The following is a 24,081-nucleotide window of genomic DNA, read 5'->3' as shown; positions in this document are numbered from 1 at the left end:
TACTGAACACCACATTGATCTCACTCACACAAAATGCTGTAGCTTGGCATCGGTTGCAGCACGGGCATGGCGAGGGAAGGCAGCAGCACTACTATGTCGTGCCAAATACTAGAAATCTGGCCGAAATGTAAATCAGATTCAGCCCCAGGGAGAATGTTCAAAACAGCTTCACACTGCAGGAGGTTGAAGTGACTAAGGAATGTCGACTGTTGTGGTTGGGTGGTGACCGCTCCTCTACTTCTGAATGCAGACTCCCAGCCTGTTGGGAACATGCAAGAGGGGAGGGAGAAAATGTTATTTCACCGGGAACACCTTCCTGCAAGGCCGTGACATTGTGGCCTGCAGTGTAATGGAAAGGTCAAATAATGAACTGCCATATTCAGCTTTGCATTGTAGGACCTTTTTCTGAGCATCACTTCCAATGATGACCAGATTATAAGGGATTTCTGTCACATCCCACAGCAATAAACAACATATCAGAATTTCACGTGCATGTTTCATTTCAATACAGATGGAAAACTCTTTTTCTCATTTTCCTAAAATATATATGTTTTTGTGACATGTAAAATGCTAATATGTCCCACTATTTTGTCTTCTAAGTGCTTACATACTACCCAATTTTACGGGTCAGATTATGAGTTTCACAGTGCAGGGGTCCCAGACTTGCTGGAGCGAGAATCACCGCCTCCGGCTGGTAATTCCACGGCTGCATCAAGCAATCACGTCTTTATGGGCCCAGAACGAGGACTAACACGTTGGTCCAGGAATTACCAGGCACCTTTTGACATATGGAGTCCAATTCCCGAGTCCTTTTCTAAACAGACATTCTCCTGTTTCACCAGGATGAATTTCTGTGCAGAAACCTCGGTGGGGTCAGAGGATGCAATTCTATGCCTGGTGATCTCAAAACCAGGTGGGTGGTATTCTGCCTGACTCGTAATCTAGACCCCAAATTGACTTTTGTAGTGAACGAGCAGTGTGGCTTAGAAAGAGGTAACAGAAAACACAATACCACATACCCCTGCACAGTGTTTGACTGGCCTTTCCAGCAGTATGACACTTCCAGCTCCCATCGCAGCGCACAAGACCAAAAAAGAATTCACACAGTGCCCCTTTCAAGCTGAACCAGTTGACAGTGCCAGGATGCCCCTGCAAAAATACCAATGCATTTCCTTTCCCTTTGACTTGCCAGGTATGAGCTGAAATTCAGTGTTCCTGATGGGGAGCAGGTACTCCTGTATCCAGACAAAGGCGAAGATGTCAATGTCCTCAACATTAAGAGGGGCATCATTTCGGCGCTGCTTGTGCCAGTGGAGAAGGAAGAAGACCAGATCACCTCCTCCATGGTAAGGACTCCTAAAAAGGGACAGAAACAGAGAGGCATGGAGATATGCAAGCCGAGGTCGGAATAGAAATAGTATTAACCATTATTTAGTGAACTGAATTCGACATATTTTGCTTTTCTTCGAGCATTTCTCCAGATATATGTTTGGTAGCTTGGCCTTGCTGAAATCTTTCAGGGGAAAATTGCAGAGGTGCAGTGTTCCCTCCAAAACTTGGAATTCTGATTCCTGCGCAAACTTCCCAAATTTTCTTCCACCTTTGTAAACGAGGAAATGATTTGCATGCACGCAGGAAAAGGATGGCTTTGTATGACTTACTCTGCTTTATATCATTGGTTGTGATAATGTCCATATGCGATCTGTCTTCAGGACACAGTTTTTGGAAAGTGCTCCACCGAAGTGGCATTCAAGAACAAGAAAGGCGCAACAGCGACAGAGGTCAACATCGACCGCAATCTGAAGACATGTGACCAGTTCACACCTATGAGGGACTATGTCAGTCCACTGGCTCTCGTCAAAGGACTGGTAAGCAATATATTGGACGGTAACTTGGCTGATGCTTCATGACACCTCAGCACTAACATGTTAACATCTCACTACATTTGCCGTCTGAGCTGAGCTGTTCTTTCTATCTGAAAACTTTTGTTCAAAATCTAGGTCAATATTTTTGCTGTTCCAACATGGATTGTTTTCAAAACGTTTAATGCTGTTTCACTTCTCAGAAGCCTGCTATCTGCATTCTTGCTTGCCTTCATTAGGGCATGGCACCCCACAATTTTTATAGAATCAAAATGTTCTGGCAACTGTAATAGTATTGCAGATCTGACTTTCACAGGTACATGATGTGGTTATGATAATGTGAATTTAAATTTCAGAGTGTTCTCAGGACAAGAATTCGTTTAATTCACTGATTTTAATGCAAACCAAAAACACACACGAAAGTACTTCCCATATGTTTGGAAGAGAACCACAGCCCACCCTACAATCCCCTTTGCTCTCTCTAGTGCTGGGAGTTTCTTCCTTTTCTCATTTCCCGGGCAGCATTTTGGATCATTTTATCTTTAATGTAACATAACATGTGGCCAACAATAACTGTGGGATTAAAACTTACTTTTCAGTTGTTTTAATCTGTAGTGACATGATCAGAACAATTGTTCATTTGAATTTTCTGATTTTTACAGAACACTCCATTGTCTACACTGATCAGCAGCAGCCAGTCATGCCACTACAACATTGATTCAAAGAGGAAACATGTCTCAGAAGCAGTTTGCACAGAGAAGCACCTCTTCCTGCCCTTTTCACACAAGTAGGTTCCAAAAGCAAATGATGTAATCGTAAGTGACATTTCCTGGATGGGTGAAGTTATCCAGGTTTTAATGACATTTCAGCCAGCCACTGCCATTCAAAAGCTGTACTTGTGCCAAGATGGTGGTCACCCATGCTACCAGTGTATTCTGGCATGCCTCTGCTTGGGAAATGGTACTGATCAGTAACAGACGCTAAAATATTGTTGTCCAGCGAATGTCCAGGAAGGCCAAACCCAGGCCATATTTTCAGGGTGAGACACAGTCACATAGAATTAATCTAACTGGAACTCTAATTTATGGTCAGTGAAAAGAAAACTCGATTCGTCCATCCTAGACGTGTGATTGAGTCCCACAACGTAGACTGGTTGCAGGTTATTCAGAAAAACATATTTAAGGACTATGGGTTCACAAGCCTTAAATGTTAATGTCCTACTAACATGTATGTGCATGCAAGCGTATGCAGAGGATATGTTGGTTAGTTATGATTATCATTAAGTGCATTGCAGGTATATTTGTAATATAGTGAAACACGTGTGTGTATGCTATCTATAAATAACTGTGTAGGTGCTACATCCTCTCTAACATTCATCATTCAGAATTGTCCTTCGAAAGACACAATCTGTACTACAAGTTAGTCTTCTTCCTCTGCATACACCAAATTATTTAGAAGCTCAAGTTGTGCCTGAAGTCCCAAGTTGGGCGCCATTTTTATTACTCCACGTTTTCCTCCTCAGAAATGATGTAAACACGATCTTGCCAAACTCCTGGCTTTTAAATACCAAACTGCAGGGTAACAAGGTTTCCTCATAGAAAGTGTTTGATAGTGGTCTCTCAACAAACGCCGTGCTGCAAAATGTTCAAACCCGTCTTTCATATTTTGCAGTCCACTTTGGACTGTACAATAATAGGGTGATAAACACAGTTTTTCAGCAGTGCACATGCTCCCAACCTTTCATAGTATTCGGAAGAGATACAGCCACCTCCCTCCGAAAGATTACTTCTCGAAAAATATAGCGCCACTTAACTTTGGGCAACGCAACACCTGATCAGTAATGGGTTTTGGAGGAAGGGGGTTAGCATAGAGAATTTGGTCAGAGTTATCTGACACACTTTGTAGTCAATGATGTTTTGAAGTTAATTCCATGGGGGCTCTAGAGCACTCCCCGGTTGGGTGAATATTGCTCTGTGCATGTGCTGCTTGGATCGGGCCATTGTACTTGGAGAAAGAAATGAGGAAACACTGTCCTATGTTCTCTTACAGGAATAAGTACGGCATCATGGCGCAAGTGACACAGACACTGAAGCTTGAAGACTCGCCCAAGATCAACAGTCGAATCTTCGACGAAGGTATTACTTTCCTCCAAAACAGATAAACTAAATAATGTAATTTCTCCAGTGTAAACTGTACTGTCACATTGTTAAACAGGGCAACAAGGTCAACAAATATAATTCCTTTCTAATATGGCCTGCCATAGATTTCTGCAGATTGTGCCATGATACTATGAAAAGTTTTAATTGGAAGATGATGATGCAGTCATCAGAACACCACAATTTCCCTCTTGAGGCTTGAGTTTGGATCAATGCAGTGGGATTACTAGTGCTACTAAGAGGCAGACCAGTGATTCTCCAAATAACTGTGCACAACAAGTAATTATATTTAATTCGGTGACTTTAGCAGTGATGGGGTACTGTATTTAGTAATTTCTGAAGGCCCATTCTGGCAAGTTAAGTACACATAAATGTAGTTACACTTCGTACCACTCTCTTTTCCTACAGAAGAATAAGCCATATCATTCAAACCTTTAGTCGAAAGTTTGGTGGTTTTAAGTGCTGCTGTTCTTTCGCCACCACTGGACACAAATCGTATGTATTCATATGCTGGAAGCCTCACATTTTGGCTAATTTTGCCATATTTATGGCTTTGCGCTATAGATGGCTTCTATATATAACTGCAGAAAGAATGACATCTGTTCAGAGTTATTCGTTCCTCAGTGTCCCTCCCCTCTGGTGCACCAGCATCTGGCTCCCACTAGGAAGTGAAAGTGAATAGTCCTTTATATAGGCAGAATAGAATTGATGTATGTGGGATTGGCCACTGCACTATTTTTGTTTGTAGGTGGAGCCAAAGTGCCAATGAGTGGCATTTCTGTAACTACACATGTCCTCCCTAGGGTGCAGTTTGAAATGGATGACGAGTGTTGGCAACATTACAGCACTTCAGATGCAACTGATGTGCAAGGGTCAGTTAACTTGCAGCAGAACGCTTATTTCAGAGATTGTAAGCTGCAGACGAGCGGCTCAAGACCAGCTAATGGATAGTCACTTTCTCTGAAAGAAAGCTAAATTATGGGACTCCTCTACGAGTGAGGAGCTAACACCACAATGCATTTCAGGGGATTCTGGGGCAAACTCAGAAGAGGAATAGTAACAATCATACGGGGGTAGATTTGGCCTGTCCAGAGGGTCCATCAGGAGTGATCTATGCAAAAAGGCATATGCCATGAGCTTGATAACACTCAAATTTCAGCAGATGGCATACTTCTCTTGATATATTTACTATTGACTGTATAGAGTGACAGAACCTTCCATTATACAATGTGTCCCACTTTTTATATTTCACCACATTCGCCATTTACAATGCAGCTGGGCTCTCTTTTGAGCTTACACCCTGGAGATAGGCTGGCCTAAAATGTGGTGTGGTGCTAGGCGACTATCAGCATGAACCTTGTCTGTGCTGACTGATCATATGGTTCCATCTGTCTAATGTATATTTATGTCTTGATGGTTCAGACTTTGCAAGTGGTTGTGGGCTCTGTTTCTCATTTTCCTCTCTCTACTCTCCTGCCTGCAATCTTCTACCTGAGGGTTGTCATAAAGCAAGTCTTCAGTAAGCAAGCAAACATATTAATAATTGTTTTTTTTTTTGTTAGCAACTAGCAGATCACAGATGACAAACTAACCTATTTTAAGTTATAGAGAGGTATACAATGCAGCACCACATAATCCACAATCAACTATGTTAAATAATCGACTTAAGCTGTAACCTACATATCCTATATGGACACTGAAAATGACAGGTGATCACCATGTTTTATAGCACAAATAATTGTCCCACTGAAGAAAAACTCTTGCTTGTCCAACAATCATTGATGCGGGTGAGCGTGATAGATTACTGATTTCTTAAAGAAGAGTTTTGCCACCCTTATCCTAACCCTTCCTCACTTTTGTCATCTTCCTACAGAAACGTCTGCTAAGAGAGGCCTTGCCTTAGAAAACGTTGAAGCCAAATCGCCATCGCAAAGAGGAGAAGAGGTTGTGAGAATGCTGGAAGAGCTTCAGAAACTGGACAGTTCGCAGCAGCAAAGAGCTAACCTCTTCCACAAATTAGTGACCGGGCTGAGAGGACTGCACAATTCCACCCTCAGCGCTTCCTTACCAATGCTGATGCGAGTCTCAGGGTAAGAGTGAGCATGTCTTCCACCTTCCATTGTTGGTGCTAACCTCTTTAGTCCTGCAAGCACATTTGGGGGTGCACCACCTTGTGCCACATTAGTGTAATTTGTTTTACGTCAATGTTGCCCAACGAGGCCAAAATCCTTGCGCCATATTTACAAAGTGGCACAATGCATGCATTGCACCACTTTGAAACTTTTTGCGCTACATTATGCCTGCGCATGGCATAACGAATGCATAGTGTGCCTTCCCCCGTTAGTGAGGGTGAAAAAATGGCCTCATTTTTTACGGCACTTTTAACACATACTCAGAGCAAGCATTAAAAGGGGGTTTCCATTATTTATAATGGGCCCCTATGTACTCTGCCAGAGTGGTGCAAATATTTTGGTGCTACTCCTGCAGAGTACCTCAATAGCATCAATATAAATTATGCTATTGCCCCCTACTCTGCGTCTTGGTGCACCATATCTTAGATATGGCGCACATATGGCGGTGGTAAGGGGGCGCTTAGGGGTACAAGGAAAGTGGTGCTGCACTAGGTGCAGCACCAGTTTTCTTAAATATGTCCCTTTGTAAGGCCCTGATGTAAAAACTGCTGCTGCAGAATAATACTTGTAATCTCTGTAATTCTGCGTAAATATCTAAGGCAGATTAGACTGATAACTAGCCTCATTCACTGTGCCCCCCTACATGTAGAATCCTTTTTGAAGACTATTGCTCCTTGTACTTGCATTCTTTTTTATGCCCAGCCTACAGAAACCTTTAACTATTTTTCCAGACTCATATAATAAAAAAACGTAAATAGAAAATACTTATTACCCACATGCATAAATGGGCTGTAGTTCAGTCTTTTCCACCCACTGGGATTTTCAACAGTTATTTACCTTTTGCTTCTCCCCACCACAGTATAAAGCATGTGGAGTGGGTCAGCCACCTTCAGATGAGCACTGGTCCCATGTTAGTGATGACATTTTTCCTCATCACATGCGTATTTGCCTCAAATGATGTGCTGTTCGAGGCATGTGAACCAAACACTTTGCTGGTGATTTTTCCATTTATATCATTTTTTTTTTAATGTTCGGCCATTCTCATGCATTTCAAGTTACAGTATTTCAAAGCAAATAATACATTTTCTTTGTGTCGATAAGAATCATATTTTTCTGTGACGTGAATTAAAATAAAAAAAAAAGGTTTTTATACCTGTTGTATGTACATCTGCGTGCTATGAAGCACTCATACGTTTTTTTTTAACTTTCATTTTTTAATGGAAGCATGTAGTAGCCAGGTTCTTGTTCATTTGGGTGGTGGAAGATTTTCTTTATTGTTTGTTCTTTATATTTTAGTGGCATTTTCTTGATATAGAAATGCTTCTTCTAAATTGTTCAACTTGGTACATTAATGCTCACATTAACTGAATCATTCAATTTTCGACGTGATGTTCAGGCACATTTCGGGAGCCTTTTCTATCCAAAGTGCCTGAAAATGGTTTGATAACTTAAAGTGGGCCTTTCTGTCTCAACATCTTTCTAATTCAGGTAAAGCGGTCCGTTCAGTCCCCCTTAGAAACTTCTGAATCAGTAGGTCCACATTCGCTCTCCAATATTTAGAGATTTGTCTTTTGGCCAGAAGTGTGCCAATTCCCACCTGGGTTCTCACCACCTGGTCACCTCTGAGGTTATCTACTATCCCTAAAATGCTAGCTAGGGCCAGGGATTGACAGGGTTTCTCAGTATGTTGGACAGCATTTGGAATACCTTGTGTCAATAGTCTCTTAGGACATGGCAGTCCTAAAAGACTTCCTAAGTGTAGTTCTAATATGGTAGTCCTACTATGGAAAAAATCACCAATTTTCAAGTGGAACCCTAGTACATGTAGGTATAGAGACCTGGCGTGGCAGTTCAGGCTGGACTGTTCCCATGGAGAGCAGGGTCAAGACTGATTTGCATATGGTTGGATCCAAACTGGGGGATGTGGCGAGCAAAATAACGATGGATTAAAGGAAAATCTGTGACTTGGTGTGAGTGTTTGAAAAGTTTCAATACTCTGCCCGTCATTTTATTTTGTGATGTTGCTTGGTCTTCTTAATCAGAGAGTAAATGATTTAGATAATATTGCTGATCCTCTAGACTCCCTGCAAATTCCTGCTGAACCCTGAGTGACAGACGTTATTGTTATCAAATCTCCCTAAGAATCTACACATCAGACACATGAGGTGTGTCTTTTGCAAGAGTGGAACATTATTGAAGTGTCACTTGGCAAATTGAAGCACTGCCCTCATCTTGATCTTCTCATAGCGTCTATTGACATTCCATGTCATGAATCTATAATCAGCCATATTGCCCTGAGGAATCAAGTACTTCATGGATTATTGCCATTAGTGGTGTCCTGTCACAGTCTGTAAAGATTTGTGAAACAACCTAATCTCCCTCAAACTTAGTAAAGTAACTTTACATTCTTCAACTGCCCCTCCTTCCCTTCCACCCCAGAATCATCTGTCACCCTGTGCTACTTCCTTAGAAAAACTAATCTTGTGTCTAGATGCACCAAAGTAACATTTTAAAAGCATTTAATGTTCCCAGAAATGCAACCCCTTACTTTTAAACAATCCAAAGAAGATTGCCTGGTAACACCGTATCCCGTCTTGTATGGCACATCTAGAGGTCATATGCCCAAACCCCACCAGTCTCCCTGACTTAACCCAACAGCCTGTAGCCCTTGTCTAACTGGAACATAGTTGTGTCAGATGGTTAAACTGTTTATCACACAACCATGTGATGGTCCCTATCTGTAATTTAGGTTAAGTTCATGGCCCTCAGTTTTTTAAATACGTTCATATTTCCTTTGACACTGGATCACACCAGTATAATCGGGGAAAACACGATGAGGCAGAATTCAAAACCTCTCACTCCTCGGCATGGACTATGTTAAGGATTTCGCCCTGGTCAGTGTAGGTTGGGATTTGGCAATGATTGGTCAATGCGGGGCCAAAAAGTAAACATTCCAAAACTGTACCAAAGGTTTTCAGATAGAATTTGTGTATCTTTTGACAGCTGGATGTAAAGAATCAGACAACTTTTTAGGATATGTATTTAGTTTGCTTGCTCCTGAAATTTGTACTTAAGGTTCTGTTGGTTGAATAATGAGTACTCTGTTTCCCCCTTCTTTTTCAGTCCTATTGCGATCCAGGCCCTGAGTCAGTGTGGTACTCCTGAGTGTTACAGCGCCCTCTTCCAGATTCTAAGAACCGAGAATGTCTCTCCTGTGCTGGCAGACGCTGTGACGTACGGATTGGGACTTTTGCCATCAGCATGCCCCAAGAGAGTGCGAGAGCTTCTCAACATGGCTCAGTACAAGCAAACTCGAGCTTCCTTCTATGCCTTGAGCTACGCCGTGAATGAGTGAGTAATGAGTCTACTGCACCAATTGTGAATCCATTCTGCTTCTGGGATCACATTCTGTTTCACTCTGTGCATGAACATGAAGCATGTTGGGGTTCATTCTTGTGGCCATCTCTCTGACATGTTATGAAGCAGAAATTGAGGAAGGTCACCTTGACCTTGAGAGGCTGGATACTATTTCTAGTTAAAATAACACCCCAGAATCTGATATTTGAAGATTTAGTTCAACAAGGAGAAAAAACAACAGGTATTGAGGAGAGAAAGCACTATGGCAGTCATTAGGAGTTGCCTGCTTATCCTCCTGATAACTTCAGCCCTCCTAATTACCAATAACTGAGGCAAGAATCACTCCAGAGGGCCTGAGTTAGTGAGGCCACTTGCAGTGTGGATATTCAAGAGCCTACCTGGGTGTTTGAACCTGATCCCAACCATGAGAGATTTATAGACATATCCACAGGTTCAGCCAAAGCATGGCTGCTAATGTGTGCTTTTCCAAAGCTAAAGAAAAGACTTATTAGAGGGATAAAGGTGTGTAAAATGCTGCTTCTATAACATTACGCATTTCTAGCGCTGTGCGATGACAATGGCACGGAACTACATTGGAGGATCTGTTGGCCAAATCGTGAGTGCTGTCTCAAGTAGCACCAGCACTGAAAATAACAAAAAAGATGTTTCAGAACCTTAAATATATTCTAATATGCAATGCTCCATATTTAAAGTGCTTATGGCTTTAAAGTGAAAGAGCATTGTCAATCTGTCCCTAATTTCTTCTCTCACAATTTATCCTTCCCATCACTTCAGAAAAACACTTTTTCATTAACTGTAGCTCTGTTATTTCGTAATCTTGGCCCAGTGCCACACCATATGTAGCAGAGCCGGGCAAATTTGCAGTCCATCCATTCTCCAGTATAGTGTCTAAGTGCGAACGCCACTAACCATCGAAACTGATTCTGATGGACTTAAATCTTGCCTAAGTGATGGGACGGGTAAAGGCTTTATTGGATACATATGGAAACGTGACACATCTATATGTAATGCATTTTTATGCTATTATAAAATAACCCTACTGTGCAATTTTAGGTAAACTAAGTCTTTGACACACTTAACTTACTGGAACATTCTTGAATCAGTCTTTATACAGTCAGCAAGACCCCAATACCGGAAGTGCGCGAAGTTGCAGAATTCATGGCGTCCATACTGGACAATGAGTGCTCCGGTGGTGAAGAAAAAACCTACCTGACCTTAAAGGTATGCCTCGTTTATCGTCTTTTGGGAAGTGTCCTGCAATGAGCTCATGTTTTGATGTGGGAAGTGACAACTGTGCTTCTCAGATCGCACTTCATAAGGGTTTCCTTTTTTTCTACAGGCAATTGGAAATATGGGCAATGCTCTGGATAATGGCTCCCCAGCAGTGAAGCGGGCGCTTTTGGGTTGTGCAAAAAGCCAAACGGCATCACTTTCCGTGCAGAAAGCTGCAATTCATGCCTTCCGAAAGATGCAGCTTACAGATGAAGTGAGTATGCCAGAGCACTGTTACAAACATAGGGGCATACTTATAAGCCCCTAGCGCCATATTAGCGTTATTTCTTTGCCCCTATGGGCATATTTAAGGAAAGTGGTGCTGCACTGTGTGCAGCTCCACTTTTCCTGTGCGCCTTAGTGCCCCCCTACCGCCACCATGAGTGCGCTGTATTTAAAATACGACGCACCATGGTTCAGGGTAGAGGACAATAGCGCCATTTTTCATGACGCTATTGATGTACTCTGCAGGAGTAGTGCCAAAATATTAATGCCAAAATATCAGCACTACTCGTGCAGAGTACATAGGGGCCCATTATAATGGAAGCCCCCTTTTAACGCCTACTCTGAGCAGGCATTAAACGTGCTGGACAAAATGATGGAAGGAAATTTCCTTGTGCTATTTTTTAGTCCCCCTAACGGGGGAACACCTCCTTTGCATACACCTTGTGCAATTTTTCGCCCCCCCAACAGGGGAACACTCACTTTGCATACATTATGCCTAGCACAGGCAAAATGTAGCGTAAAGGGTTACAAAATGGCACAATGCATGCATTACTCCACTTTGTAAATGTGGCGCAAGGATTTTGGCCTCGTTGGGCCACACTAGTGTAAAAAAAAAAGAGGCTAATGTGGTGCAAAGTGGCACTTAAGGCTTATAAACATGCCCCATAATGCTGATGGCATGCGTGTGGCACTGCGTTTAGCATCAACATTTTCTTGAAGGACAGACTGTCATAATATTCAGAGTTGACACGTGGAATCTGAAGGACTCTTTTGAAAGTTGGGGAGCTCTTTTTTTTACCAGATATTTCCTACAACGATGTGGCTAAATACCAAATGAAATATCAAATATTTAAATGAAATATAAAATACGTATCAACATGTCAGTTGGGGCTTTATTTTCTCAGAGCAAGGGTTAGGTCAGTGCTCCATGAAAAAAATGCAGCGAAGGCATTGTGGCACTGTTGTCATGGTTAATATTAGACGTAATCTAAGTTTTTTTTTTTTATGCCTTCTTTTGCAGGTCCGGTCCATCATGCTTCAGATCTTCCAGGATGGCAACAGCCCCGTAGAAAAGCGTCTAGCAGCCTATCTTGTGCTGATGAAAGACCCAAATCCTTCTGACATCGCCAGAGCAACCAGAGTCCTTACGAGGGACAGGAATGAGCAAGTGAAAAGCTTTGTTGCTTCTCACATTGCTAACATCTTGAACTCCGAGGCAGCGGACGTCAAAGAGTAAGTTTAGAGAATGTATCTATGACTCAGTGAGAACACCTGTACCAGAACCTTAATATGCAGTGAGCATGGCTACACCTTGCAGCATTTAGGGGGATATTTACAAGGAAGTGGCAGAGCGAGGGGCTGCACCAAAAGTGGCAGCCCCATGCTGCATCACTTCTGAAATACAGGGATGTGCTGTATTTACAAAGTACTAAATTTAGCTGCCTAGCACCAACACAGGCATCCTTACACCATAGTGCAAGGGTGCCTGTGTTGCAGGGAATTATTGTTTATGTGCAGGAAGGTGACCCTTCCTGCACATAAACAATCAGTAATGGCGATTTGTTGCTTCTATGTGTGCTGCACAATACAGCACACATAGAAGTAGCAAATCGTCATTATTTAATGATTGTTTATGTGCAGGAAGGGCCACCTTCCTGAGCATAGATAATCATTAATAGCCTTTTGGTCTTTCTGTGTGGGCTGCAGAATGCAGCACACATTAAAAAAGGACAAAGAGAAATCAAATTATTTCTCCTCGTTGCGCCATGCAAATGCCATCCCTGGGGTAGATTTAGGGTTTGGTGCTGGCTCAGATTTGCGTTTCCTTGTAAATCTGTGTAGCGTCAAAAGCAATGGGTGTTGCAGTGGAATGCCCACAGCAACAGCCATTGCATGCCCCTCTGCCATAGAAAACTGCGTTGGGGGCCCATATTTACAAGGTGGCTTTAAGCCCTGAAAGTGGCTTAGTGCTGCCTCGTATGGTGGGCACAGCACCACTGGAGCTTCACAAAAAGTGACGCTCCAGTGGCACTAGGGCTTGTAAATATGCCTCATAGATAGCTAAGATTAGTTGAGTAAAACAACTTCATTAGCATTTAGTGAGCAAGGCTAGAACATCCAGTACCAGACTGGATGGAGAGGTTATCCAAAATGCACAGAGTACATACAGAATTGTACTCTTGTGGGTACTTGGAAACATTGTCAAGGATTTTCTACCCTGAAACTAGACATTGAGCTACACTGAAAAAGGCAGAATGGGAAAGGGAAGGAAACTCTCTTATTCTCACTCATATTTCCCTATACTAATCCACCACTAATCCTTTAGGGTTCAAGAGTAGTGTGCTACCAGTTGGAAAGTGCTTCAACGCCTCATCAGGGGTAGTAAGGGCTATATAAATATATTTACAGTTATAATATGGGGTATGGGTCTATGGGATTAAATGCAGAATAGTTTCCCATGTGGTTAAAATGAAATGTATGAATGCATATTTCAGCACCACATAGCTAGATTGTCCATGCACACATTGTGGTAAAGTAAGCATGGAGAATCCTGACTATGCATGTAAATTTTCAACAGATTTCCAAGAATAGTATTTTTATGAATCCTTTATGAGTCGGACCTCTGGGCTTCTCCTAAGAGAAGAGGTCTTGGGACTAAGGGCCTGATTATGAGGGTGTTGGTGCACGGACCGCCACACTTGCGGTGATGGTCAGACTGCCTCCACTGTGGCAGTCCGAAGGCACATTACGACCCCAGCGGTCGGATCTCCAGGGGACCGCCGTTCCCCCCGAGGACATAGTTCCTGAAGGGGTGATGGCGGTCTGAGTTGTACTCAGCCAGGGCACTGCTGAACTCAGCGCTACCTGGCTGATTACAACTCACCTTACTGCTAGCCTTTCTATGGTGATCTAACTGCCATGGAAAGGCTGGCAGTATGGGTGTGCTGGGGCCACAATGGAGCCCCTGCACTGCCCATGCCCATGGCATGGGCACTGCAGGGGTTCCACTGCCCAGCACCGTCAAAATGAGCACTGTCTGCTTTGCAGACCATGTGCATTTTGAGGGTGCAGGGGTGCTATGATATTACCCTCTGCTCCCTTAAAGGAGCAGAGGCCAATACCGTAGCACTGTTCCTGCCGGTCTGACCGGCGGGACATCGTAATACAATGTTCCCACACATTGTAATACGACTGGGGGGAGGGTGCCACTGGCATGGCAGTGGTATCCTCCCCACGGTATTGGCTGGCCCACCTGCCAATGTAAATCAGCCCCAAGTTGCTGATATTGAAACTTGGAGAACTGAGTTTTGATTTTAATTTTGGAACGCCACCATATATTATGCAAAGAATTCTAAGCAAATCACATCATCTCCTTTTGCCTTAAAATGTACTGTGAGAAAGTAAATATTAATTTGGAATGTGTGACCCACTGACAAAATAACACACTGCTAGGTTTCAACACAAGTCTTTGTGAAAACTGTGCTCAGCCCCTGGTAGCTATGGTACAAGCTCAGGCCAACCCACAGAGGAATGCATGATTGGCTGAAGCAGTAGTAAACAACATTAAAATTTAAAGGCTGAGGTAATAACAATAGCAAACAAATGTGGCACTATTGAAAACAATAATAATCAGAATGACATATAAATGGCTAAAAAAGGATTACCGGAATATGACATATGCTTTGTTTCTGAAGAAAATGGCAAAAAATGATCACAGTTACAATGGGTGTGTAAAAGTCATTATTGGTCTATCTGCATTGGCAAAAATGGTCATCAGAGAAAGTTCTTGAGGTAAAAATGAAAACAGTGAAAAGATGCTTGCAATATGTTCTGCCTTTTAGAGACAGGTAGTACATAGATAGAGTTAGTAACATTTCAGCCATGCACACACAAATGTTTTTGATGATCTTAAACCGGGAAACTCCATTGCTGGAGGGATGAGATAGGCATCTCTTTCCCGTCTTCCAGCTTCGGTCCCGATTTCTTTTAGAATCCTGGAAAAGTCATTCTTGGTCAATCACATAGCTCCCTGGATTCCAGTAAAGGTTCCTTGAGTCCATGTCTCTCTCAATCAAGGCCACCGAAATGCCCCAGTGCAGACCACACTCAACTGGGAAACAGGCTCCCGTGGAATGGAGCCTTTCTTCAGTCTTCGTACCCCTGAGGCAGTGCAGTCAGAAAAAAATGATAGTGCTAAAAATGCTTGATATAAATATGTGCAGTCTTCTTCTTGGGATCGCTGTGGTCTAGCATTCTGCTACACTTTTTTCACATGGAATTAGATAATTTGACTGTAGGTGCATAGCTTTATGGGAGTGTGCTTGAAACGTATTTCAATATACCTGTGCGGATCACAACCTCTTGAAACAGATTGGTAGTTTTTCCCTTTCCTTATCGTCCTATTCAACTTTGTTCATCCACACTTTAAAAAAATGCAATTGATTCCTTTTCTAGCTCAGTTCTAGCTCAGTAATGAATTTGTTAACATCTAAAATGATGTGTTTTTCTTTTTCTATGCTATTTATGAACTCAGATGCGTACAAGTGCATGTCACTGTGGTACTTCACTTGCATAATTTACTCTTTTTTGATTTTCCATTTACCAGAAACCATTATCCTTGGCTATTTAGGTACATATCTACTATCATGTTCATTATATGAGCCCAGTATTAAGAAGTGAAAATATTGGTGTAGCCCCAGAGGTCTGTACTAACAGGAAAACTGTCTGCTTGTTGTTTTATTAGACTTAAAAGCAAAGTACAAGATGCTCTGAAAGGGTCTGAAGTCCCAACAGTGAAGGATTTCAGGAAGTTCTCCCAAAATTATCAGCTCTCCAAAAGTGTTTCTATACCTGCCCAGGATGATGCTGTGGCTGCCAAAGTAGAAGGGAATTTGATATTTGACGGCATTGGCTACATGCCTGAGGAAGCCATGCTGCAGGCAACACTAAATGTTTTGGGCGAGCAGTTTGATATATTTGAGGTATGTGCATTAAGAATCATCTGTACTTGCAAATGTTATTACTGAAATTTGTGTACATTAATTACACTTGGTATTATCCCTATAATTTAAATCTGAACATATCACAACGATCTAATTGGATTCATCTACATGAAATTCCTAATGTATTTAATTAGGCAATAGAAAACTATGAAACTGAGAAGAATTTGATTGTGCAATGGCGATAGAGAAGTATATGATTAAGACTAGTGTGATAGGGAAGTATGGAACTGAGAGCGGAGACGTATGCGACTGAGAAGTGTGTGATGGAGAACATAGAAGTATGTGATATAGTGTCAGAGAGTTCTTGTCTTTAAACTTTTGACAAGCCTACCTGACCACCTCCTTCACAACTAAGAATCAAATGTTGAGTACCTCTCCTTAATAGCGTTTATGCCCTTTACATTTGTTATATTTCAACCATGGTAGGAAATGTTTTATATCTTAACTGTTTCAAATATTTGGATTTCCATTGCAAAAATGTCTTATTTCTTTCTTTCTCTCTTTCTTTTAACGCAGTTTGGATTTGACGGAAAAGGCTTTGAGCCCACGTTGGATGCACTGTTTGGAGAAAAGGGATTCTTCCCTGACAGCGGCATGAAAGCCCTGTACTGGCTTGATGGCAATGTACCAGAAAAAGTATCAGCAGTTCTGTTTAAGTGGTTTGGTGTCTCTAAAAACAATAATCAGAATCAGGTGTGTTTATCACATTTATCCATTCCAAGATTTTGTATATCATTGACAGACCCACTTAATTTTAGTAACTAGAATCCCTTGCAAGTATGAAGACTTTTATCTTACAGATTTTTATGAACAGGTTGTGGCTTGTTACTCACAAATGATAGTGGCTGTAGAAGGGATTGCACTTTACATGAAAATAATGCAATTATTATCTCAGTGCTACAGATAAAATTATAGACGTACAGCAACTCATAGTTTCTTCTTCTGGTACAAGTTGGATGAATTTGAAAACAAACATGCAGTTTAGGTAACCAAGAGATGGGAGTGGAAGGGTTTAAAAGATATGTAGTTTGAGGTCTGAGTTGTAAGGTACAGTCCAAAGCACTAAAGAAGTGTTCATTAGTAATGAAAAACAAAATTCAGTTTTTCACCCACGGGCCTTACAAATATGCCACACATTGTCGCAGCAGGTAGAATGTCAACATTATTTTTCAGCAAAAGGGACTGTAGAAAGTTTCCAACAGGTTTTTATGCTGTATTTCAGTGGGACATATTGTATGTTCTTGATAGGCTCATAAGCCAAAATTAACCAACATCTTTTCATTGCATGCCTGATTTCTGTGAAAAGTTTTCGAAGAAGATTCACACAAACTCCACCCACTTGCATATATTTAGAGATCTGGTGTATTGAACTCTCTCTCTCTCGCTCTCTCTCTCTCTCTCTATATATATATATATATATATATACATATGTATATATATATATATATATAAATAAATATATATTATATATATACATATATATATATATATATATATATATAGAGAGAGAGAGAGAGAGAGAGATAGATATAGATATATACATATAGATATATACATATATATGTATAAATACACACACACATACCTATATATGATTTTATGTATGTGTGGATATGTATGTACTTAATTAACTTATTTGTTCATCATGGATTCTTCTTGATTCTTCAGGATTTCACCAGAGGAATGATGCTAAACATTGAAAAGTTGATTAAAGAAGTGACAGCAAGTGATTCACCAGAAGCTAAGGCCTACCTGCGGATCTTGGGAGAAGAACTGGGCTACATGAAACTCAGTGATTTCAAAGTACTGGGCAACATGCTCCTGAAAAGTCTGCATGCATCACAAGATCTCCCAGGTCAGGTATGTATGAGAAGAAGAGAGTCATATACATTCATAACTGAAACAGAATTTTTTTATAGATTGGCAGTTGATCAAGGCATTGCATTGAATACCCTCACTCCATCTACACTTCAAAGAAATCACTCCATACATAAGAATGGGGTGATGCCATCCTATTTCATCCACAGAACGAAAACAAATGGACAAATGCTGAGAGCATATGTGATCACATCCTGGAAAAATGAATGGTTTATGAGATAGACGATTGCTTTAATAAGGTGTCTTTAGAAAGTCAAAGTTGATTTAATGGAGAGGCATAAAACCTTCTTAGTTGCTTGTGCATATGTACTCTATAGAACTGATATAATTTGCAGAGTAATTGATTAATATATGGTCTATACCAAGACATGAATCTTATGGGAACCTTCCCATTACCTCTTTACTTCCAAAGAACGGGGCCATATCTCCACATGCAAAAGCATTTATAGGAACACAAAAATGTCAATTACGTTTCCTACCAAACAAAAAAATGTAATGCACAGTTAATTTTCAATCTTTCCATAAAACCAAACATGTCATATAGACTTTGTGATCTTTTATGCCCATCTAAAAAGCATACATCAGGAATGCTCTGTGTTTTGTTAGGTGTTTGACATTTCACTACAGCAATATTTTTGCCTTTCCCACAGATTATACAAGCTTTATCCAAAGGCACACAGGGTGACCTGTTTCTTCATTACATCTTCATGGACAATGAGTTTGATCTGCCGACGGGTGCTGGGTTCCAGCTGCAGGTCTCTTTGTCTGGAATTGTTGCTCCAGGAGCAAAGGCTGGACTAAAGATTCAGACCAAAAATGTAGGTCTATAATTCCCCTTTTTGAGTTATTGATTAATATTTGATAGAGTACAAAGATTTTTGAAAATTATTTTATGTATTTATTTCGGTCTGCGGTTCTGGCCAATTCAAAAAAAGTGTGAGAATTAGAAATTTTGTAGTATTACTTAACATTCTTCTAAATGCCTTAGTGAATGTTCAGAAAATATCCTTATATAGTTAGTAAAAAGTTAGTAAGTAATATAAAGAATTACTCCTTTACACTGAGAGTGGAAATTGTGTACCTGATTTACAAAAGCATTACAAGTATGTGAATAGTATTCCTATAGTACGGCTTCATATACTCATAAATGCCTCATAAATGCACGTTTGTTCCACTGGTGTTACTGATATGATCTAATCATAGAAATTAAGACAAAAATTGCAACATTTAAGAAAGTGAAGTAACCCTAAATGAAATGCTGAAAATAAATACCATACTTACACTGGGATGGTTTTAGTGTTAACTTAAAAGATGATGAAATTAGCATAAGCCATGTTGACTCTGACACATTTGTTTCATGCAGATGCAGGCGGCGGTGTCCGTAAAACCAGCAGTAGCCATAGAGTTTATTACACATGTTGGAATACACATCCCTGCATTCACCAGAAATGGCATTCAAATGCACTCTAACATCTTTCATGAGTCTGGAGCGAATATCAATGTTGCTGTCAAGGAGGGACAGGTCAAGTTTTCAATTCCATCTCCAAAACAACCTACACAACTCTTCAGTTTCAGGTATGTCTAGAAGGGCAAAACCTATGTTTTGTTTTGCTATGGCAACTATAAGTGTTTAAGATTGGAGAGCTTAGCCCTTACTATCTTTTGTCTTAAACATTTACTTTCTAATCAAGTAAAATGTGATGCGAAGGGCACATTTCACTAAAATGTAGTTTGTTGATTTATATGTATCTGTTTTTCTTTCATTTTCCTACTTTCTGGAGATCTTCCAGGGGAGCATCCCCTTCTCTGCATTTCTTTGAAATATTGAGTGTTTCCTCCCCTTTGAACCCTAGAACTGCACCATATTTTGCAGGACTACATTTATGTGTATTTCCAGAGCAGAAAACAACCTTAAAAAGCTTTCTGAAGGCCAGTGCTTTACAAATTTGTTAGAATTCTCTGCATTTTCCATGGCCATCCCATAACATCCCCCAAATCCCTGTCCCACCCCAAACTCTAACCTTAGAGATGAAGGCTCTCTGAAATATTATTGTCTACAGTACTAACTTCCATCTGCAAATCTAAGCCTAAACACAATAGCTATACATATTATTATATCTTTGCAGAATATTGACATTCTTACACAGCATGATGAAAATCCAGTTGATCCCCATGGCAAGCTCTACAAATGATGTTAACGATATTGTTCTTGAAAAAGCTGCTAAATGTTCAGTTCATCCACACATGCCTTGTAGTGATGGTTCATTTATCACCTTTATTGTAAATGTATGATCAGACATTCAGAGTTGGTCCTAACTTTCCATAGTCACCATGAGCCAGCAAACCACACATCTCATCAATATGTCTCATATGCAGTCTTTCTTTAGTGCATTACCTAGAAATTCATGCCCATTAATTGATTTCCGTAACAGGCGCAACAATGTTTGTTTGATACTTGACCGTGGTACTATCAATGATGTTTAATTTCTACATTAGATTACCAACTGTGCATCCATCTACTGGGTGTTGCCAAGCTCTGCAGCACCGGTTTGGCCACTTAAATTGTACAGTATGTCAACAAGGTAGCCTCACATTCTGTGAACAGTTTAACTGAGGTATAAGTGAATTCCTATATTGACAGTAATGAAGGATATATTTTTTCCAGTAACAAGCTGCACTTGATCTCCACATCTAAGTCAGAAGTGATGCCTTCCATCATTGAGAACAGGGAGTCGTGGTCATCTTGCAGGCCTTTCTTTACTGGTCTCAAATTCTGCACCAATGTAGCTTACTCAAATGCAAGCTCCATAGATGCCGCGCCCTACTATCCCTTGACTGGGGAGACCAAGTAAGTTTTTTGTAAAGCTATACTAATGAAAATATTTTCAGTTATGTTTTACTTGAATGGAAAGTGTTCAGCTAAAATATAGTTAACTATATAGATGAAGGGATTGTAAAATCATCACACATTACCTTCTCCAGCAATGTGGAGTTGAGGAAAGTCTCTCATAAAAAAAGAAAAAGGTGCACTTGTTTACTCCAGGAATTGTAAGAATAACATTTGTGCTTAAATCACATTTTGTCATATTTTCTATGAATCATATATTTTCTGAAAATTGTTACATGTTTTTCTTTCACTAGAAGTGGCAATACATTTTAAATAAACTTGTAAAAATGTTATTTAACAACTTGTCATATGTTTTTATAACTGTGTTGTTCAAAAGCTCCAAAACCACGTATACACATTTTAAATCAGTTTTTCCTGTTTATTTAAAACACTGTTTTTAGGCTAAATATATTTTTATTACATTTTCATGGATACTTTGATCTACAACATTAGAAAAGACACATTTTCCAACTTCCTTACACAGAATAAATGTTTGGTACACACATTCCAAATATCTTTACTGTATGGACCCTATTTCTACTGCAATTCACCTTAGTGTCTTTCTACACATTGTTTTAGATGTATTATCATTACTGTGAAAATAGATATACACTACTTCACTGGATACACAAAATGTGTGTGTATTTTATAAATCTAATCTTTGAAACATTGTTAACTTTCCAGGTTTGAACTGGAGATCCAACCCACATTTGAAGTGGATGAATACACAGCCAGTGCTACCTATGAGCTGAAGAACGAGGAGGGTGACATGGTTGATACTCTGAAATTCACTGCTCAAGCTGTGGGTAAGCAGAAGAGGAAATGTCACAACAAAGTAGTGCAAATGTGTCTGTTGGAGAGCTTACCTGAATTTTCTTAGGTGGGATAGGGAACACAGAAAGTGTGAAAATTCATCCCTTTAGGCTTCCTCGTATATTTTTTACTTTAATTGACAAAATCCAGGAGTATGAAAGGGAACCCTTGACACTTGGGGTGGGGTGTGGGGTGTCATGGGAGAATCCCAGAGTGACTTTCATCTGTGACCATGCAAACGCACTAGTGTACTAGTGCAATTGCACTTTAAAACGTTTTGTCCCATTTTTATCCAAGTGTAGAATATTTTCTTCATGTCAAGTGTTTGCATGTCTCTCAGAATTTTAAATAGAGAAACAAACAATGATATCCTCAACATTTATGGCACAATTATCCAATATTGAAGAATTACACTCTATCTTATACTCTTAATAATGGGGCAGCTGATACTTAACCTAGACGTCAGTAGAATCTCTTTGTGAAACATTTCTTATAAGCTAAGCATATGCCTTTTTTTCATCAGGATCTGAGCCCTCTGAGGCAGCACTCACCATCAAATATAACAGAAACAAGATAACCTTGTCCAGTGATGTGCAGATCCCAAAGTTTGATGTTAAAGTCGGTTTTGGCCTCAGGGTTGATGATGAATCTACTGGTGAAAAGAAGACCTTTGCTCTTATCCTTGATATCATTAACCAAAAGGACCATGAAATCACTCTCACTGGCCGTGTAAGGTAATTCAGCTCCTTCAGTTCAGAAATTCACAAGGCTAAAATCATGACATCATGTGAACAACTGTTCTTTATTGACTGCTTCCAGGAATGGAAAATTGTATCACACCAGCCAGGCAGGTATGTGATCACCAGGGCCTAATTTAATATAACAAGTTATTTTCAGGCAAATGCACTCCTGGATTTTAGATTGTCAAAAGCAAGCCAACACTGAACACTGACATTAACTCCAAGCAGCTTGATCTCATTACACACATGTGTTTGTAAACTTACTACAATCACTATTACTGACTAATGAAACAAAAATGTCCATTCACTTTATTTTCATGGGTACCTAAAAAAGTCACTGAAGGGAGTGAGGTTGCAGAATAGTGCATCCCAACTACTTTTCAATCCATTCCCAAAGTTTACACCCCGGCAAACTGCTCATAGGAGGTTGTTTTGTCTCTCCGTAAAAATATTAGTTTAGAAAGTAGATAACTTCTTATTTGAGTACCCATGTCTTACAGATACTGTGCCCTGTTAAACAAAAGTTGATAGACATGCATTATTGATGTCATGGCGACCTTCGTGCTATTAATAGAGATTTTTACAAAAAGTCTTAATTGATTAAAAACGAAAATAGTACAAACTGCACTACGTTTGTTATTTATTCAATATTTTCACAGTTGGCAAATGGAAAACATGTATTTTGTAGACTTCTTACAACATAAACAGAGAAATAGTGTGAAATGGGCTTCATCCATGTTAAGCCACTAAGAAAATACCTTTGGGTGGCTCTCTATTCCACAATCAGCAAAAAGTGTGGAAATGAATTTGGACAAAGACTTATCTTCTTTTTTCTTATCACCTTATCTTTCCTGTGGGTTACAATTATGAAATAAACATAGTGGCAACACCAGTCTTACAGCCTTACAACTTTACACATTTAAAATTCAAGACAAATGTAAGTTCATAGCAAGAACAAAATATGACTGGATGCTTGTCCAAATATGGATTGCGGTTGCAGCCTTAGAAAGGTTTATATGTAGAAAATGCATTGCCTTTTGAGAGATTCTTTTTTAACCCTCCTTGAATAAGCTGTTGCCAAGTGGCATACGAATATATCATGAATGACACTGCAAACTGATGCCACAACAGATAGTTGTTTTGGTCAATGTAGACACAGCCCTATCTGGCAATATGACTTTCATGGTATTACATTATGAAAAATTAAAGGGTTAGAGTGGCACATTTTTACAGGCGAGATCGAGGAGTTAATGGCATCCCCTTGCCCTTGTTTTTTACATTTTATTTGTTATTTTACAGCTATGACGGGAAGAGAGAGGCCAAGCTGGAAGGGGTGTTTGCCATTCCACGCCTACTTATGGAAACAAAAGCAGAAGCCTTGTTGAAGCATTCGGCTAACAAATTCATGCTTCAGCTGGACTCCTCTGCAACTGTTAATAAACTATCTGCTTCAGAGAAAATTATTTTCACCTATGGTATGTGAACAATGTTTAGTTGATTGAAGTTATCTTGCTGGGAGGTCCCAAAGGAGAGATAATGCCAAAAGTTGTCATGAAAGCTCTTGCCATTTCTAATGTGCCGCTGAATGCTAATATTCCATAATATGTGAATATATTACATCAGGCTTGTGTTGGAAGGTCATCCACTAAGAGTGGCGTGAATAGAGATTGTCTTGAATGGAGGTTTCTCTCACTTGAGAGAGCCCGCCTATTTAGTACTTTAAAACCAAGAAAAT

The 24,081-nt window shown here is 40.2% G+C and overlaps 1 protein-coding gene across 1 annotated transcript in view; it reads left to right on the top strand.

The window, feature by feature from the left end:
* Nucleotides 1-24,081, top strand: part of APOB (apolipoprotein B) — a 60,497-nt gene that overhangs the window by 14,641 nt on the left and 21,775 nt on the right. Inside the window, exons 5-22 of the mRNA XM_069236006.1 lie at nt 1,193-1,346; nt 1,713-1,868; nt 2,525-2,649; nt 3,912-3,997; nt 5,892-6,108; nt 9,274-9,501; nt 10,632-10,749; nt 10,868-11,014; nt 12,047-12,258; nt 15,770-16,007; nt 16,545-16,721; nt 17,697-17,888; nt 18,557-18,724; nt 19,270-19,481; nt 20,572-20,754; nt 21,478-21,599; nt 22,130-22,340; nt 23,646-23,821. Of these exons, the coding sequence (XP_069092107.1) occupies nt 1,193-1,346; nt 1,713-1,868; nt 2,525-2,649; nt 3,912-3,997; nt 5,892-6,108; nt 9,274-9,501; nt 10,632-10,749; nt 10,868-11,014; nt 12,047-12,258; nt 15,770-16,007; nt 16,545-16,721; nt 17,697-17,888; nt 18,557-18,724; nt 19,270-19,481; nt 20,572-20,754; nt 21,478-21,599; nt 22,130-22,340; nt 23,646-23,821 (3,122 nt within the window). The remainder of the gene's footprint in view (nt 1-1,192; nt 1,347-1,712; nt 1,869-2,524; nt 2,650-3,911; nt 3,998-5,891; nt 6,109-9,273; nt 9,502-10,631; nt 10,750-10,867; nt 11,015-12,046; nt 12,259-15,769; nt 16,008-16,544; nt 16,722-17,696; nt 17,889-18,556; nt 18,725-19,269; nt 19,482-20,571; nt 20,755-21,477; nt 21,600-22,129; nt 22,341-23,645; nt 23,822-24,081) is intronic.

The sequence above is a fragment of the Pleurodeles waltl genome, chromosome 5, assembly GCF_031143425.1.
Source record: "Pleurodeles waltl isolate 20211129_DDA chromosome 5, aPleWal1.hap1.20221129, whole genome shotgun sequence".
Classification (NCBI taxonomy): Eukaryota; Metazoa; Chordata; class Amphibia; order Caudata; family Salamandridae; genus Pleurodeles; species Pleurodeles waltl.
Note: the sequence above shows the minus strand (reverse complement) of the source record. Positions and strands in the feature narration are given on the sequence as shown.